General features: G+C 42.5%; 1 protein-coding gene across 2 annotated transcripts in view; it reads right to left on the reverse strand.

The window, feature by feature from the left end:
- Positions 1–16758, reverse strand: part of ctnnal1 (catenin (cadherin-associated protein), alpha-like 1) — a 333318-nt gene that overhangs the window by 29933 nt on the left and 286627 nt on the right. For both annotated transcript variants that reach the window (XM_078235777.1, XM_078235766.1), the window contains 4 exons: positions 10550–10636; positions 7764–7922; positions 4267–4359; positions 1564–1714 (listed from right to left, as the gene is read on the reverse strand). In XM_078235777.1, the coding sequence (XP_078091903.1) occupies positions 1564–1714; positions 4267–4359; positions 7764–7922; positions 10550–10636 (490 nt within the window). The remainder of the gene's footprint in view (positions 1–1563; positions 1715–4266; positions 4360–7763; positions 7923–10549; positions 10637–16758) is intronic.

The following is a 16758-nucleotide window of genomic DNA, read 5'->3' on the forward strand; positions in this document are numbered from 1 at the left end:
CTGCAGTGGCGACTTCAGACTTTTATTTTGCAGGTCGGTAACAGCGCGGACGCGGATCAGGCCAGAAGACGGTAAAGTGGGATTTGGCGGTAGAGTTGGGCACGCGGTTCATTCTGGTGATTTAAATGCATTTAAATCATCGGGCGGCCTGATTCGGGCATGCGCCAGACCCGCGCCCGAATCGGGTGTCGGTAAAGCATCGATCTGCTCGGATTCGGGTGCAGATCGCGTTAATGGCCCGACGCCCAATTTTACTGCGATTTCGCGCCCAAAGTTTTGGTAAAATCAGGCCCAAAGACTATTTGGCAATTTCTGATGTTCAGAAAATATTATACTATGTTTATCTCTTCAAATTCTCAACTGCATCATTTGTCAAAATATGTTTTAGCTCATCGTAAATTTGCTTGTATTCTGTCTGCTCACCTGCTTCTTGGGCCCTCTCTGTGCAAGTGTTAAAACTAAACAAACTGTTCATTTTCTCGCTTCTGATGTGAGGCCTGTGTTTGAAGTTGCACTTCCTTCGTGTCAAGTGACTCGATACGACTTGATTTATCTTGAAACCTTCGCTAAGTCTCCTGAGAGTCTACTTTCCTTCAGTATGAAATTCTTGCAACAATGCTCCAACCTTGCAATTCTGGACAGATTTGTGACCACTTCAGTCAAAAACTATAATCTTTGACAGGGAGAATTAATTACTTCTCCATACTGCTTAATTATTTGTTGAAGTGGACAATGGAGATTCCAGACGACCTATGCTTGGATTGATATACTGTGATTATATGGTCCACTCCTGATCTCTAAAAATGTATATCTTGTACAGATTTGATTTTTCATCATTCTTCTTCATAAATCGTAGCTGTGAAAAAATACTCTGAGAGATTCAGATGAAGAAAACCAGCACTAAGTCGATAATCTACTGTTCAGAGAAAGCTGGCTGTGCACATCAAAAGAACCTAGTATGAATTCTGATAAAACTTACCAACCATAGATAATATCCCAGGGTGCAAGGGTTTAAGACATCAAGGTGATTCCATTCAAAGGGGAGGACAGCAATTAAAAAATCAAATTGCTACATTCACTTGACTATATTATCAAATCAAGTAATCATTACAAGAAAATCTTAGCAGATATAATGATTTTTAACCTCCTCCCCTCCCCATAATAATAATTAACCCTTCAGTGTTATATAAAATGTGTGTTTGAGCAATATGAACAATTGACTCAAAAACTGTCTGAAACTCTTCTCCAATTTAGAGTCTAAGTCTGCCACTCACTTTCATTTAACATACCAATCATTCTACCAAATGAGAATAGGTTTTGCCTGAATTTCAATGGTTGCTGGAGGGCATATTTTTAGATCACTAAAAGGTTTTAGCATTTTACAGTGACTATCCCTAACAGCATTTTTATTATATGCCACTTGAACTATGTTACCAGAATTCTTGTGTCCTATGCACTGTAATTTTCTTCCTCAGTTAGAACCTACATATTACACGACTGAACTGACAGTCTATTCTGAATGTAATGCAGAGAATACTTAAATCTCAGAGTCATTCTATTCACCTCTTCGTCCTTCAAATACGTCATTAATTTCTTTCAGCAGAATGGACATATCGTTCAGTTGTGACTCCCATGCTTCACAAAAGACATCTAGGTTTTCTTTGGCAATCTTACTAGACGGGTGAAGTGCCAAGGTCTGTGCGGCAGAAATGATCTGAGGACAAAACAGAAAAATTCACGTGGCAATATAAAGGACGCCTGTTATGTGCTGGATGTTACTGAAAACGTACAGGTAGGAGACCTTAGAATGGAATGTGTCAAAACTTACTGTTTGAAAATATTTAATAATGTGTTTAGGCCTGAAGTTCAGTTGTGCTCTAACTTCAGTGGACCCTCTGATGTACAACAGTTGCGAAAAACTTTTTTGTCGCTGGTTACAAAAATTAAAATAAAACTAGCGGAGCTCCACAATCTAACACATAGAAACATAGAAAATTGGTGCAGGAGTAGGCCATTCGGCCCTTCGAGACTGCACCACCATTCAATATGATCATGGTTGATCATGCACTTTCAGCATCCCACTCCTGCTTTCTCTCCATACCCCTTGATCCCTTTAGCCACAAGGGCCACATCCAGCTCCCTCTTGAACATATCTAACAAACTGGCCCTAACAGCTTTCTGTGGTAGAGAATTCCACAGGTTCACGACTCTGAGTCAAGAGGTTCTTCCTCAACTCAGTCCTGAATGGCTTACCCCTTATTCTTAGACTGAGACCGCTAGTTTTGTACTTCCCCAACATCGGGAACATTCTTCCCACATCTAGCCTGTCCAGTCCCATCAGGATTTTATATTTTCCTATGAGATCCCCCCTCATTCTTCTAAATTCCAGTGAGTACAAGCCCAGTCGATCCAGTCTCTCTTCATATGTCAGTCCTGCCATTCCAGGAATCAGTCTGGTAAACCTTCGCTGGACTCCCTCAATAGCAAGAATAAACATCATGGAGCTCTTTGATAAAGCAGTCTATCCCTCCATTGAGTTAATGATTTCAGACCAATTACTTGAAGGAAATGTTGAGTGAGTGCGTAAAAATTAGACAATCAGAAGCTCACAAGCTATTTTGAAAAAATATTAGCAGGCTATTGAGTTTATTAAAAAAATCTTCTTAAAATCTGTCATTTTTGAGTAGTCAGGCGAGAAAAACATTGGAGGTGATTTATACTAAATACGAGGGGGTGGCACAATAGCAAATGAAAAGGCCTGCAAATGGAATGATGACTGTAAGTAGCAGCAGAGTCTACTGAAGGTTGACTGTTGGAAGCCTTTCTTCACTGTTTTCAGGCTGAAATTACATAGATTGCATTACATAGCAATTACATTACATACATCTCAGAAACTTAAAACTCTAACAGGGTTAGACAGGTTAGATTCAGAAAGAATGTTCCTGCTGGTAGGGGAGTCCAGAACTAGAGATCATAGTTCAAGGATAAAGGGTAAACCTTTTAGGACTGAGGTGAGGAGAAATTTCTTCACTTAGAGAGTGATGAATCTGTGGAATTCACTACCACAGGAAGTAGTTGAGGCCAAAACGTTGTGCGATTTCAAGGAGGAACTAGATATAGCTCTTGGGGCTAAAGAGATATGGGTGGAATACTGAATTTGAAGGTCAGCCATGGTCAAACTGAATGGCGGAACAGGTTCAAAGGGCCGAATGGCCTACTAGGCTTCTATTTTCTTTGCATGTTTGAATGCAGATATGAGGAGCATTAGAGGGGGCAGGGCTTCTTTAAATGGTGGCCGTAACCGACTTCCGGTTCATGGGCTAACTCCTCTTCCGGGGAAACTATGCAGACGCTGCGACAACGGATGAATGAACACCGCTCGACAATCACCAGGCAAGACTGTTCTCTTCCTGTTGGGGAGCACTTCAGCAGTCACGGGCATTCGGCCTCTGATATTCGGGTAAGCGTTCTCCAAGGCGGCCTTCACGACACACGACGGCGCAGAGTCGCTGAGCAGAAACTGATAGCCAAGTTCCGCACACACGAGGACGACCTCAACCGGGATATTGGGTTCATGTCACACTATTTGTAACCCCCACAGCTTGCCTGGACCTGCAGAGTTTCACTGGCTGTCTTGTCTGGAGACAATACACATCTTTTTAGCCTGTCTTGATGCTCTCTCCACTCACGTTGTTTGTATCTCAAAGACTTGATTAGCTGCAAGTATTCGCATTCCAACCATTATTCATGTAAATTGAGTCTGTGTCTTTATATGCCCTGTTTGTGAACAGAATTCCCACTCACCTGAAGAAGGGGCTTGGAGCTCCGAAAGCTTGTGTGACTTTTGCTACCAAATAAACCTGTTGGACTTTAACCTGGTGTTGTTAAACTTCTTACTGTGTTTACCCCAGTCCAACGCTGGCATCTCCACATCATAACTCCTCTTCCGCCAGCCATCCTGCCCCTGAATGCCAGTTTGGGTGCAGGGACCCAATTCCAAGTATTAAAAGGGTCAGCTTTTCTGCTGGGTGGCCAGTTGCAGTTGATTCACCATTCTGCAAGTGAACAGCGCACTAAATTCCATCCCCCCTCATTCTGGTAGAAACCATAAAATCCAGCCCACGATGAGCAAAAATTAACTCTTGATTAATCGAGTGTAAAATGCCCCATGTGTATTTACTGGGCTTTATTTTAAAAGGGTATGTATGACAACTAATCACTATGGGAAAATTGTAAACAGTTCAAAACTTAACAAAACTTCCATACCTGTGGACCAATAACCTGAAACGTCTCTTCCGCATGTAAACAAGTAATCTCCAACGGTTCTGTTCCTGATACATGCCGCAGTAATCGAGAAGTCTTGGGGGAGGGGGGACAAAATGTCACAGCTTTTATAGGGGCCACAAAACATAAATCAAATTTCAATAAACTACAACTGAGACAACCTGCAAATCTTTTCTAACTAACTAACATTTTATTAGGGTCTATTATTTATTAAAAGCAAAAATAGTTATTGATCTTACATACATAACATGCATATTGCAAATGTAATACAGGTGAGTAATGTTGTGGTTACATGACTGGACTGACAACCTAAAAGTAATCATTCAATCCCACAATGGCAGGTTATGAAATTGAATTTAATCAGGGTCATTTGTGGGCTAGCACCAGAAACACAATGATTGTGAAAACTGACAGATGACTGCAAATCCCAATTGGTTTACAAATGGCTTTCATTAAAGGAAACCCACCACCGCAATCCAGTCTGACCCACACTATGGTTTGCATTATGTGGTTTACACAAATGCCCGAACAAGTTGCTGAGTTATGCAAACATTTGTTACAAAGTATAACATGGTATTAATGTATCCTTAACACTGATGTCCATGTACTGAAATTAACATTTCTTCTAAAGACACACATTCCGCAACAGTGCTTCTGGCATGGGTTCCAGTTAGTTCAAAATTGGCAAATTATGCTGAAATTGAAGAAAATCTTTGATGTTCAAGAAGTGTAAAGTTGCTTTCAGCATTACATCTAATCTCATTCTCTCTCTCATGTCGTGCTTGTAATGTCTCTCTCCATCATTTGATCTATATCTGTGTCACTTCTCGGCCTTTTGGCTAAGATCAAGTGTGGTCTGCAGATGCTGCACTTGGTAGTGGCCATTGGGTTGCATTTAAGCTTCATATGAAGCAATTTTTAAAAAGCGGTATCTCGGCCTTTTGGCTAAGATGCAAATGAGATCGAGCCTGGGGGGGGCGGAGACGTCTGCCGACTCCAATCAGCTTGACTCATGTAGATCAGGCCCAAGACAGGGTAGAGGATCGCATGCCCTGTCTTGTCAGCTTGGATCGGAAATGTCTCAACTTGTTGAGACTCTGAATTGGACTTGATTTGATTGAATTGGAAAAGTATAAAAAAAAATCTGTGTCACCTCCTGAACAGCATAGGACAGGATAAACAACTAAACTGAAAGGACATTTCCCTCTCAAAGATGGGAGCCAGCACCTTCCAGTCATTCATGTTGGTGAGATCTTCCAGTTCTGTCGACAATGAAGGGTGCATTCAATGGGAAATCCCATTGAAAACAGTGGGGCCAGAAGATCCCACCGCTGGCCAATGGTGGGCTGCCTCCCGCCACCTCGAAACACCTGGCAAGTTGCAAGATTAATCCCACCTGGGGTGATCTGAGAAATCAATGTATAATTATATGCATGGTAGCACTGTGGGTTAGGCACTGGCTTCACAGCACCAAGGACCCAGGTTCAATTCTAGCCTTGGGTGACTGTGTGGAGTTTGCACATTCTCCCGTGTCTGCGTGGGTTTCTTCCAGGTGCTCTGGTTTCCTTCCACACTCCAAAGATGTGCTGGTTAGGCTGACTGGCCATGCTAAATTGACCCTTAGAGTCAGGGGGATTAACAGGGTAAATATGTGGAATTACGGGGATACGACTTGGGTGGGATTGTGGTCGGTGCAAGCTCGATGGGCTGAATGGCCTCCTTCTGCACTGCAGGGATTCTATGATGAACTATATGACATCTTAAGAAATATATTGAATATAATAGGAAGAGCTCGCTTTCTCCCTTATGAAGAAAGCTTTCTGGCCATCATTTCTGCAAAGGACACATCTCTAGCACAAGCCCTGAAACAAACCATTCCTGATAAGGTTGGATCTCATGATACATATAAATCAGATGTCTGAACAAAAGGTTAAAGAGGATGTTCCAGCAAGTGACAGCCATGAGATAACCTAACAAGCTTCCAATAGAAACTGGGGGGATTATCTTGAATATTTGCCCCCAGCTAATGGACAATTGATACGTTATTGACAAGAGAACCAAGAAATAAGGTATATAAAAGGACTGTGAAGACAACTTCAGACAGGAAAGAGCTTCTCGAGGTGGACCAATGCAAGTTTTGGCTTGACACTTTGTTTAGTTCAAGACAACTTAAGCCTTGGGGAGCTTTTTGAAGTGATTAATGCTGGCTTCAGCCTAGCAGTTCAGGAAGACTGCCAACTCCAGCCCCGTTAGCTTTATAACTTGCATAGGAGGATTACCAATTTCCTCTGCATCCCGACATTTTACAAGACTTAACTATTTTCAGAAAAATCTTTTCTCTTTCCAACCTACCAAATTTCACATTTTCACTTTATGATCATTAAGACTGAACAGTGCAGCCACTAGATGGTGTGGTACCACACCAGGATTAAGTACCACGTTCACATGGCCAGTTTTGAAAGCTTATTCTCAAATGGGCAAATATTGCTAAAATGGATTATTTTGTAAAAATGATCAGGAGGGTATTAGAAAGCACAATGAATAATTAAAGAATATTTCTTTTTCTGAGTGAGTTCTTCAAATTAACGATAACTTTGTTCAAATTAAAAAAGCTATTAAGATGCAACAAAATTATCATGGAAACTCCACAAATCTGAAGTGTTATTTGAGAACCAAAAAGAATAAAAAACACTTTAAAAAAAATGAACTGCACTCACTAAAATACACACTGCTACTTGTATTATGTATTTTATATACTGTAATAACAAATGTCCAAATACATTCACAACCACATATTTACAACAGATTGATAATTGTATGTGTACCAAATGCCCTGCAACTTTAAACATGCAGGTGGGTGGTGGGTTGTGTGTGCATAAACACTGGTTCGACCAGCTTAAGTTAAATGGCCTGTTATTTGAATTTTATGTAATTCTATGTTGCAAACAGCCCCCTACAATACTTACATGCTCTTGAGCACCTACCACAAACACTGATACACTCCCAGAACTACACTTCAAGTTGTCTTACCCTCCTGGAAACCACCTTGCGAACACTGGCAGATTTCCGACATTATTCATTAACCGTTACTTACTTAGTCCCAGAGGCCCTTTTAACACGGATACACTCCCATGGACCACTGCTATTATTTACAAACTCCCTGGAAACCCCTGAAAATATTGATACTCTCTGAAGTATGCCCTGCAAATATTTAATCACTCACACCTCGGGGCCTACTGTTAATATTCGCATACTTGCAGGAAACCAGCCCTAATTTACAAAAGTAGTAAAAGAAACCAATGTTATTAGTGCAGAAATTGTTTCTGCAACACGAATGGATCCATAAATCCCCAAAAATCTCATGAACTAGAGAACTGCACACGATTCCCTTGTAGACTCCTAGGAGAGCAAACAATCCATGATAGACGTGTTAGGAGCTCCTTTTGCTCACTTTTAAAGCACTTGTTTCAATTCCCTACCTCAGCAAGCTGTTCCTTCTGTTCAGATAGTTTACAGGTACACTCAGCTAATGCCTCCAAATTTGCTTCAACCCCAGATACTTTCAATGCCTTGAGGACCACGTGCTCCGTGTAGCACTTCAGAAGATCGCCTGCTGACTCCACCGCTGTATTTTGAAGCTGAAGAACAAAGACAGAGTTAGTGTGCGTTGCTGCAAAATACTTCGTATGAATTGAGCAATGAAATTTTACTTATCTGAATAGTCATGTTTTGGAATTTCAGCTAAGTTCAAACAATCTTCACTGCTGGTGAGAGCAATACAGATCGTCGAACAGCAAAAGGCTGAGAATTTATTTTATTTATGTCGAAATTATGTTCGCACCGATGGGATCTTCCAGTCATGCCGACGGTGTACCCCGCCATGGGTTACCCCTTGGCGAGGGGTGCGTTCAACAGGAAACTCCATTGACAACAGCGTGACCACAAGATTCCACGGCCAACCAATGGCTGGTCTTCTCTGCTGCTGTGAAATGTATTGTGGGATATGTGGAAAAATCTGCCCGTTAGCACAATTACAATTTTTCAATGCCTTCTGCTCAATAAAGTTCAAAAGGTTGCAATTGCTTGTGTGTACATTTGAGCACTGGGCTAGCCCAGAGTGACCTGCATTTGAATTCAGTCTTGAGTTGCGGGACCAGTCTCTTTTCCATGTATAGTGGTAAAAATCTCAAGTGTTGCAGCATGTTTAACCAAGTTAAGATCAGATACAAACCGACAGAACAGAACTGCTGATATTTCAATGTAAATTAGGACTAAATCATCCATCACATTCAGAGGGAATACAAGGAAGATTACTGGGAAATTAAATATATACTAGCTTAAAAGGTGAGGGCAAGTGGGGTTTTATCTTCTGCATGCTGCAACCCATCTGGAAACTGTGCAAGTGTATTTCTGAGGCAGCTGCCCATATAAATTGGCAGCTGCTTCCAGTCATGTCTGATTTTTGTTAGCTAGGAGAGAGAAACATAACACGCACATCTGAAACCTGGTAGAAGCAGGGCTAAACTTAGTAAAGTCCTTTGGAGAGGTAGGGCATCCTTTTGGAGAGGTAGGTTATGCCCTTGGATATGATGTTGGGACACATTTAGAATATGCAAGGCTGTTAAAAGATTGTTAAAAGTGGACATGAATGTGTGTAAAAAGTAGATAAATTCATTGGGACCATCAAAAGTGTCAAAACACAACTGTCAAGCTGCCAAGGCATTTAATCCTCCAGCACTTTAAATTTCTGAATGATCTGTGGAGTGTTAACAGAAAATCATTGCTAATTCTTGCACTCTGTCTACTGTAGACATAAACTTGAGAGCTATCATTACTGGATTTGCGCTGCATGACTAATTTCACAACCTCCCATTATCTCAGTGGAGTGCCTCCATTTCAGAGTTTGATTGAAAGCTCCAAGTTATTATATATATTTTAAAGTGGGACAATTAATTCCAATGCTTATTTTCATAAGAGATAAAGCATTTATTTTGTTCTTACAAGGTATTATGTAGTTGAAGAAATGTAAATGTAATGTGAATTTTTATGAATCGGTGTTTTAAAATAAAAATTCTGCAATAAACACTTGGACCAACATGACTCCTGAGGTCTGCTGGATAATGGGCGAGTTGCATGTTAGGTGCAAGTGGAAGAGGAGAGCATGGCTTAGCACCATTGACATCAGGGCTGTAAAGGGCACTGGGAATAGGTAGAGGACCATAGGCTGTCATGGAGGGCATGAGGGTTTATGGGATGGCATAGATGGGGCATGGGGAGTATGTGGAGGGGGTATGTGGAGGGGCGAAGGAGTGTGTGAGGCCAGAGAGCTGTAGAGCTGTTTGCAAAATATCTTCAAAATGCCAGTGCACCAAGGCAAACTTTCCGTCCAGCTCACCTCTGCACTCATTCCAAGTTCAACTGGCTCAGCTCTTGGGAAAACCCTGCCACCCCGGAATGAAAATCCCAACTTCTGGCTCACTTCCTCACAGGTCGGATTTGCGAAACCAGGAAATGTCCCGACTCTGTGCTCCTGACTCAGGAGCTAAAATTCAGGCCTTAGTTTGCAAATATTTTACATATCGAGTCCTCCCGCCAGACATCCCTCACTTGAATGAGCACAACCAAAAAACAAACAAAAGAAAAACCCCACAGAAAATGCACGGAAATGTCTTCTCTATTGGTATTGAAAAAAGTGAATGTGGTATATTCTCATTCCTTAGTTCTATTTTATTTTTAAACAATTGAGGAAATAACTGCTTAGACAATGGATCTTGCCTTCACAGGTCCACCGAAAGCACAGCATACACATTGGGAAAAGGGTGCAAATGGATAGGAAAGTGCAGCTACAGTTCATCTATCTAATTATTAACGGGATAATTCTGTAAGCAGCAATGCTGAATTATTGTTTACAGCAACATTAAAAATAAAATAAAATTGCACAAGATCAAGCAGCTCAGCTGATTCAGAAATAAATGTAATTTCCTAGCTCAAATTCAAATATCACAGAGCACAGCTAAGGCTTAAAAATTCCAACAGCTCAGCAGCCTTGTATTCTTGTCAACATCTTGATCTCTTCACAACCAATCACCGTAATTCTGATCGATTTCATAAATGGGAAAGAACATTTGTTGCTGACATTTCCAACCACTATCGCAAATTGGTTGCAAGGAGGTTACAGCAGAGCTCTTGAATTTATATGCAGAGCTGATTGCATCTCCTGCTGTTTTCAGCTTACACCAGTGCTTCAGAACTACATATTACTTACTTCTCTCCTCAGTTCGCTCATACACTGCTGGGTCTTAATTATGGCCAGCTCCATATCTTCTGTGGCTTCTTTGGCTTTCAGACATTGCTGTTTTGAGAAAATGAGACATGAGAAAAAGGTGTAGCAAAAACTAAACCGTACTGCCGCACACGATTTAGGTACAATGCAGGGGGGGGGGGGGGGGGGGGGGAGAGGAGGAGAGACGGGACTCAAAACTACAAACATTTTATCAAGTGCCGAGTGTTCAGCTGTGAGGAAGTAAACCTACCATAAGTGCTCTACATTTCCACTTTAGATTTTTTAAAGGATGCACTTAGAAACTCTTTGAACCACCGATAACTTTCTTTTCCTTCATGTACACAATCCAAAAGTACTTCACTCACTGAATATGTAATAGTGCTCATTCTTCAAGCAGAAATGTCTCCACAGACAAATGATATGCGAGGGTGCACAATAAAACATTTTCATGATGCCTCAACTTTATAAACAGGGCCTAACGCTTGGCATTCCAGTTTCCTACATCCTAGCAACATCATCACACATCACTTCTGCTGGTTTGACTGGTGAAGGCAAATACAACGCATTTACTAATCAAACATAAATCCTCAGCAACCTCACTGCAAATCTACATTGACACAGATTCAGAAAATTTGAAATACAAAATATTAAAATAATTTTAAAAACACAGGCTTAAACTTAGGCTTTTTAAAGTTAACGGCTTAATTTCTTAAATAAGCACAGTAAAATCATAATATTTGTACATAAACTATCAGCCTACATGCAGATCTTAAACAAACAAAATGCAGACAAAGTTAACATTCACTTCCTCATGACGGGTGGTGGCTAGGAAAATGTACTGCACACAAAAGGGTGGGATCATAACAAAACTGACCCACCATTGCCTCTTTGCACATCTGAATGACTTTCCCAACAGCGGCACAGGGGTTTGCACTTGCATGCAGACCCATCCAGGAGAAGCATGGAAGTAGGTGGGATTATGTCAGGTTTGCAACCCAAAAGCACTTTTTGGGAATTTAACTCTACATCCGTACCCAAACCTGATCCCCTTGGCATTTAAAATTCTAGCCAAGATTTAGGAACGTCTAAAACTAGTCTGATTTTCCACTTCGCTTATTCTCTTCAAAAATAAAACACTTTCAATACAGAGAGAAGTAAGGACTCAAAGCAACTCTACCAAAGTTGTCTGTACACAATTGCTGCAGGTTTAAAATTAGTCTGCATTGTGGTATAGATTTTAGTGAATGGCCTTTACTTTTTCCTGCTATTCGAGGTAGAGTTAGAAACATTATGCTAGTGTTTCAGTTTTTTTCAACACGTTTATCCAATGCTTTGTTCCCATAAAAAATGATTACTGAACCTTCTGAAATTAATTCTTCAAGTTATCAAGACCACCCGTGTAGGAGAATCTGCATTCTCTTTCTGACCGAGTGTGGAACAGGATGGAATGATAATCCCAAACACACAAATAAATGAAGTTGCTATCTTGGTAGACATTTACAATGAGGTATCTACATTGTTCTAGTGAGAGTGATAAGTGAACAAGGTTTTGCAGTTCACTGGTTTTTCCAGCAAGGCATTAGAAGAATTTATCACATGACATCACATTAGGTGCAGGAGAACTTAGAACGAGTGTAAAACTGATTCAACTCCAAAGCAGAATCAATCGATTTAGGAATTTGGCTTTCAAGATTCAGATATAAAAGATTAAGCTAAATTAGGTTAAGCAATGACCACTATTATCTGGGGGCTGAGCCTATTTTGGGACATCTGTCCCACAAATTAGTCAAGCAATGGCCTGACTCAGTTGCACTTTCAAAAGCATATCCATCAGCCAGCATTTAAAACTCATCCGTTGCCCTCCTGACTCAAGGTTCATCACACTGGATGAAAAGAATGAGTGGCGTTGGGTGCATACAACTAAGTGGGTGCTGTCCTGGGAGTCCTTAACATGGAATGCAGATGCCAAGAAATCTTGAGGTTTCAGGTTATTCAAAGACCCAGGAAGCCAAGTTAAAACCAGACACCGATTCACTCAACAGACAAATCAATACTCCTCCATGCTGAGTATCACTTGAAGCAAGCACAGAGTATCACAGATGCAAAATGTAGTTTGGATGGGGGTCTTCAGTGTAGCACAATTGGCCATATTTTATTCCTTAAGGACATAGCTGCCAGATAAAGTGAGGGGGGGGGGGGGGCAATTCTCCCAGCCCCAAGTGAAGGCCATGTACTGGGCTTCCCGCTGGCGCCACAGCCTCCGCGCATCTCCGGCTCCCGGATTTCCAGGGTCGTCAGTACCGAGCCAGAAATTGGCATGGAGCTGAATAAATTATTATAATGAAGATTTGAATGTCATTAGTGAACCTGCTAGCTCCATCCCCCCCCGCCACCCCCACCCCCAAGGAGTATTTCATTCCAGTGGCGTTTAAAACAGCTCCCCACTAGCAGGGAGCTGGCAGCCCGATCCCTCTGGAGCGAAGGGGGGGCCATGGAAGCCCCCCCACAGGGTTGGGGGTAAGGAGGTGCCCTCTGGGCATTGCTGGCCTGGCCCTCCGGCACTGCCCACCAGGCAAAGTGGCACTGGTCAGGGGCATCTTGGCACTGCCCATCAGGCATCAGGCAGTGCCAAAGGGGCAGGGCAAGATCGGTGGGAGGTCCCACTGCCTCTCTGCACTCGGCGCTAACAGAGGGAGGCCAGCAGCCGGGGCTGGTGAGGTTCGGGGCTGGCCCAGACATGTCCAGGAGCCCAGCGATCGGGTGGTTGACAGATCAGCATACGCAGTGACCCGCTCAGCGTTATGCTGCCGGCCTCTCCAGCAGGAATAGGCCCCGCCCACTGATTTTCAGTGTGAATCACACTCGGCCTCTCTGCAGTGCAGGGTATGGGAGATTCATTTTTGAAAATTTCGCTGAAAAAACCAGCAAGATTTGCTCCTGTTTTCACCTGAATTTGGCACTTAGAATCTTTTGGGGGGGAGAATTCCACTTGTGGAATCAGCATTGAGGAGCCTACTTGATGTTGTCAGAGATGCATCTGCCTAGGATTGGCAGGAGCACTCACCACACAGACCTTTTAATGACAATGGGTGGAATTTTCCCAACAAAAGTTATGTGTCAGATTTGCGGGAAAACTGGTGTAAATGACGCCGGTTTTTTTCAGTGGGAGTTCACACTAGAATCTCCCACACAGGTCACCAGTGTGATCATCATTCAATTTCAGGAGGTGGTTGTTAGAGAGGCTGAAACCAGCGGGCCTCTGCTCATGCTCAGTAGCCCCAAACTGTCAGCCTCTGGTTTGCTGGCCAGCCCGGGGCCCCAGCACTGCTGCCCCTCCAGCACCCCCACAGCCCAATCGCATCCCCCTGTTCATTCCCGGGCAGCTCTGAACCGCAGCCCCCCCCACCCCCCAACGTCCTGGACCACCCAATCCAGTCCCCGCTCCCCACCCCCCCTCCAAGGAATGACGATCCAGCCCCCCCCACCCCCACTGATCACCCCCTAGGCCCCGCCCCCTTGGTACTGCCCCATGCCTGATGGGCAGTGCCAAGGTGGCCCTTGGGCATGGGCACTTTGCCCATTGGGCAGTGCCAGGGGGCATATGCTGGCATTCAATCCCGGGCCTGCGAGTAACATTTAAATAATATATTAGCTATTTAAATACTAGCCTTGCCTCCCAGCTGATTTACGGCATCGCGCAGATGCCACCGGAAATCCGGGCCTGGGAGACGCAAGCGTGGTGTGAACGCTCGTGGGAATCCCGCGAATCAGCCGACGCACGATTCTCCTGGCCCGCTGCGCTAATTTTTTAGCACAGTGGGATGGGAGAATCACCCCCCAATGTTTCACTTTTACATTGAGGATATCCTCCATTGTGTAGTGTGGCACCACTCTATCTAAATGGGATAGATGAAGGATGGATCTAGCAGAAAGAGGCCTCAAAGACTGGGCCACTGCATCACACGCAATGGTATCTGGATAAGTCCTTCAAGGAGACCAGGAGAGGATGATGACCAGTCATATCGGCTAGGGGAGATTTATCTCCCTAGAGTTATCTCCCCTAGCCGATATGACTGGTCATCATCCTCTCCTGGTCTCCTTGAAGGACTTATCCAGATACCATTGCGTGTGATGCAGTGGCCCAGTCTTTGAGGCCTCTTTCTTAGCAAGCTGTTTGAGAACACCTAATGATGACGAGGCCCGAGACTCACATTGGACGCACCTTAACCAACCCTGTTCCAGGCATAAAGAGATTCCCACCTACCACTCGCTAGATATGATATATTCAATATTTTTGGAAGAACTTAAGAGTAAACACCATTCCTTGAGGTGAAGTCAATGCTTTTGCCAACTTGGCCTCAATCTATGGAAATCTGTGGCAATATTGGATAATGTGTGTTTTCTGATAAGTCTTCAAACCAGAACAAAACAAAAAATAAAGTGCTTGCTTCTCCTGACACTTACAAAACCCCATCTTTGTTGGAATAATTGTGATACATGATGAAAGGATTGTTTTAAAAATCCTGGAAGTCTCAGCCATGTTGTTTACTGATGTTTCAGCCATTTTGGGCACGACTGTACCTGCCGTTCACACCACGCTTCCACTACAGTGGAGTCGGAGAATTTGGCACCCAGCCAAATCACCATTCACAACGGGATGGGAAAATCCTGCCGGTGTGAACAGCCGTAATATTCCCAACTTTGTGTTTTGTAAGCTGTTTCAATCTCAAAACTGGACATTTTCCCACTATTTTGTTAAGAACTTTCTTGAGAATTCATCAAGTTTAATATTGCTTATTAACTTTGATAGAAAAGTGCATCCATATTTTATATTGCTTTTAAACTGTGAAGTGAACAATCAAAATGCTAACTACATCTTCTAGAAACAGCTAATCATATAAACTCTACCGTGCAGAAGGATGCCATTCGGCCCATCGAGTCTGCACCGACTCATCGGCAGATCATCTTACCCTGGCCCCCAACCCCTGCCCTATCCCCATAACCCCACATATTTAGCCCGCTAATCCCCATCAACTTACACATCTGTGGACACTAAGGGGCAATTTAGCATGGCCAACCCACCTAACCTGCACATCTTTGGACTGTGGGAAGAAACCCATGCAGATACAGGGAGAACGTGCAAACTCCACGCAGTCACCCAAGGCTGGGTTTAAACACAGATCCCTGGCAATGTGAGGCAGCGGTGTGCACCATTGTGCCACCGTTCCATCCTGGCATGGCGACAGGCTAAAAATTACTGCAATTGGCTAAAAATTAATTTATTGCTGGTTACAAGAAAAGTATGTAAGAGAATCTATTGCTAGTCATACTTAATGGCTAATTTCTTTATAAATATGATGATAAGATTTTAAGGACTGACCTGCCTAACACTTAAACAAGCCTTGTTGATCCTGGAAAGAATGTATGAGCTTGACATTATGAGTTATGAACTATCCCTAGTTGGCAACAGGCAAGTATGGGATTGGGTGGAAATGGAAATGTAACACCAGTTCAGCAGTGGCATTCTTAAAGTTAAGACTAAAAAGCAACTGGAGGCGAGCAGAGTGATTTTGTGCTGCATGTGGCTTTTGAACAGTAACACTTTGATACTAAAAGTTACCAATAATAAATGCCACATGTTTACAGGTACAGTAAATTTGAAGATCTAATCTTACTGAAAGCATTAATGACTTATAATAATAGTAATGACTCATGATAATGTTTTAATATTTAAAAGCCAATAAGAGGATTGTTTATAGCTCAATGTTAGCTTTTAGTTTGCAGCAGTTTATAATTCAGGGAGCATTAAAACAATGAGAGCAGATGGAACGGTTTTCCTGTAGCAGTTGAACTGCTACCAAAAATGAGAGATCATTATGTTCATTTTAATATTACTCAAGTTAAATACATAAACAGGAAAACCAAGGCTGCTCTGCATCAATTGGGTAAATCAACAGAAAAGTATTTGCTTTGCCAAGCATGCAGCATAATCTTCAAAGCTGAACAGTGTTGATAAGGCATATTAAGTTGAGCAAAGCTGAGGCTATGATGCTAAAGTTTTGAGCATAATTATGCTAAATTGAATACAATTAATATTTTGTTATGCAAATCATATACCGATGTTCTGTTCGTGATGATTACGTTAAGCATCACTGTATCCTTGACTACAAAGCACAAACAAAATAAAGTGA

The sequence above is a fragment of the Mustelus asterias genome, chromosome 2, assembly GCF_964213995.1.
Source record: "Mustelus asterias chromosome 2, sMusAst1.hap1.1, whole genome shotgun sequence".
NCBI lineage: Eukaryota > Metazoa > Chordata > Chondrichthyes > Carcharhiniformes > Triakidae > Mustelus > Mustelus asterias.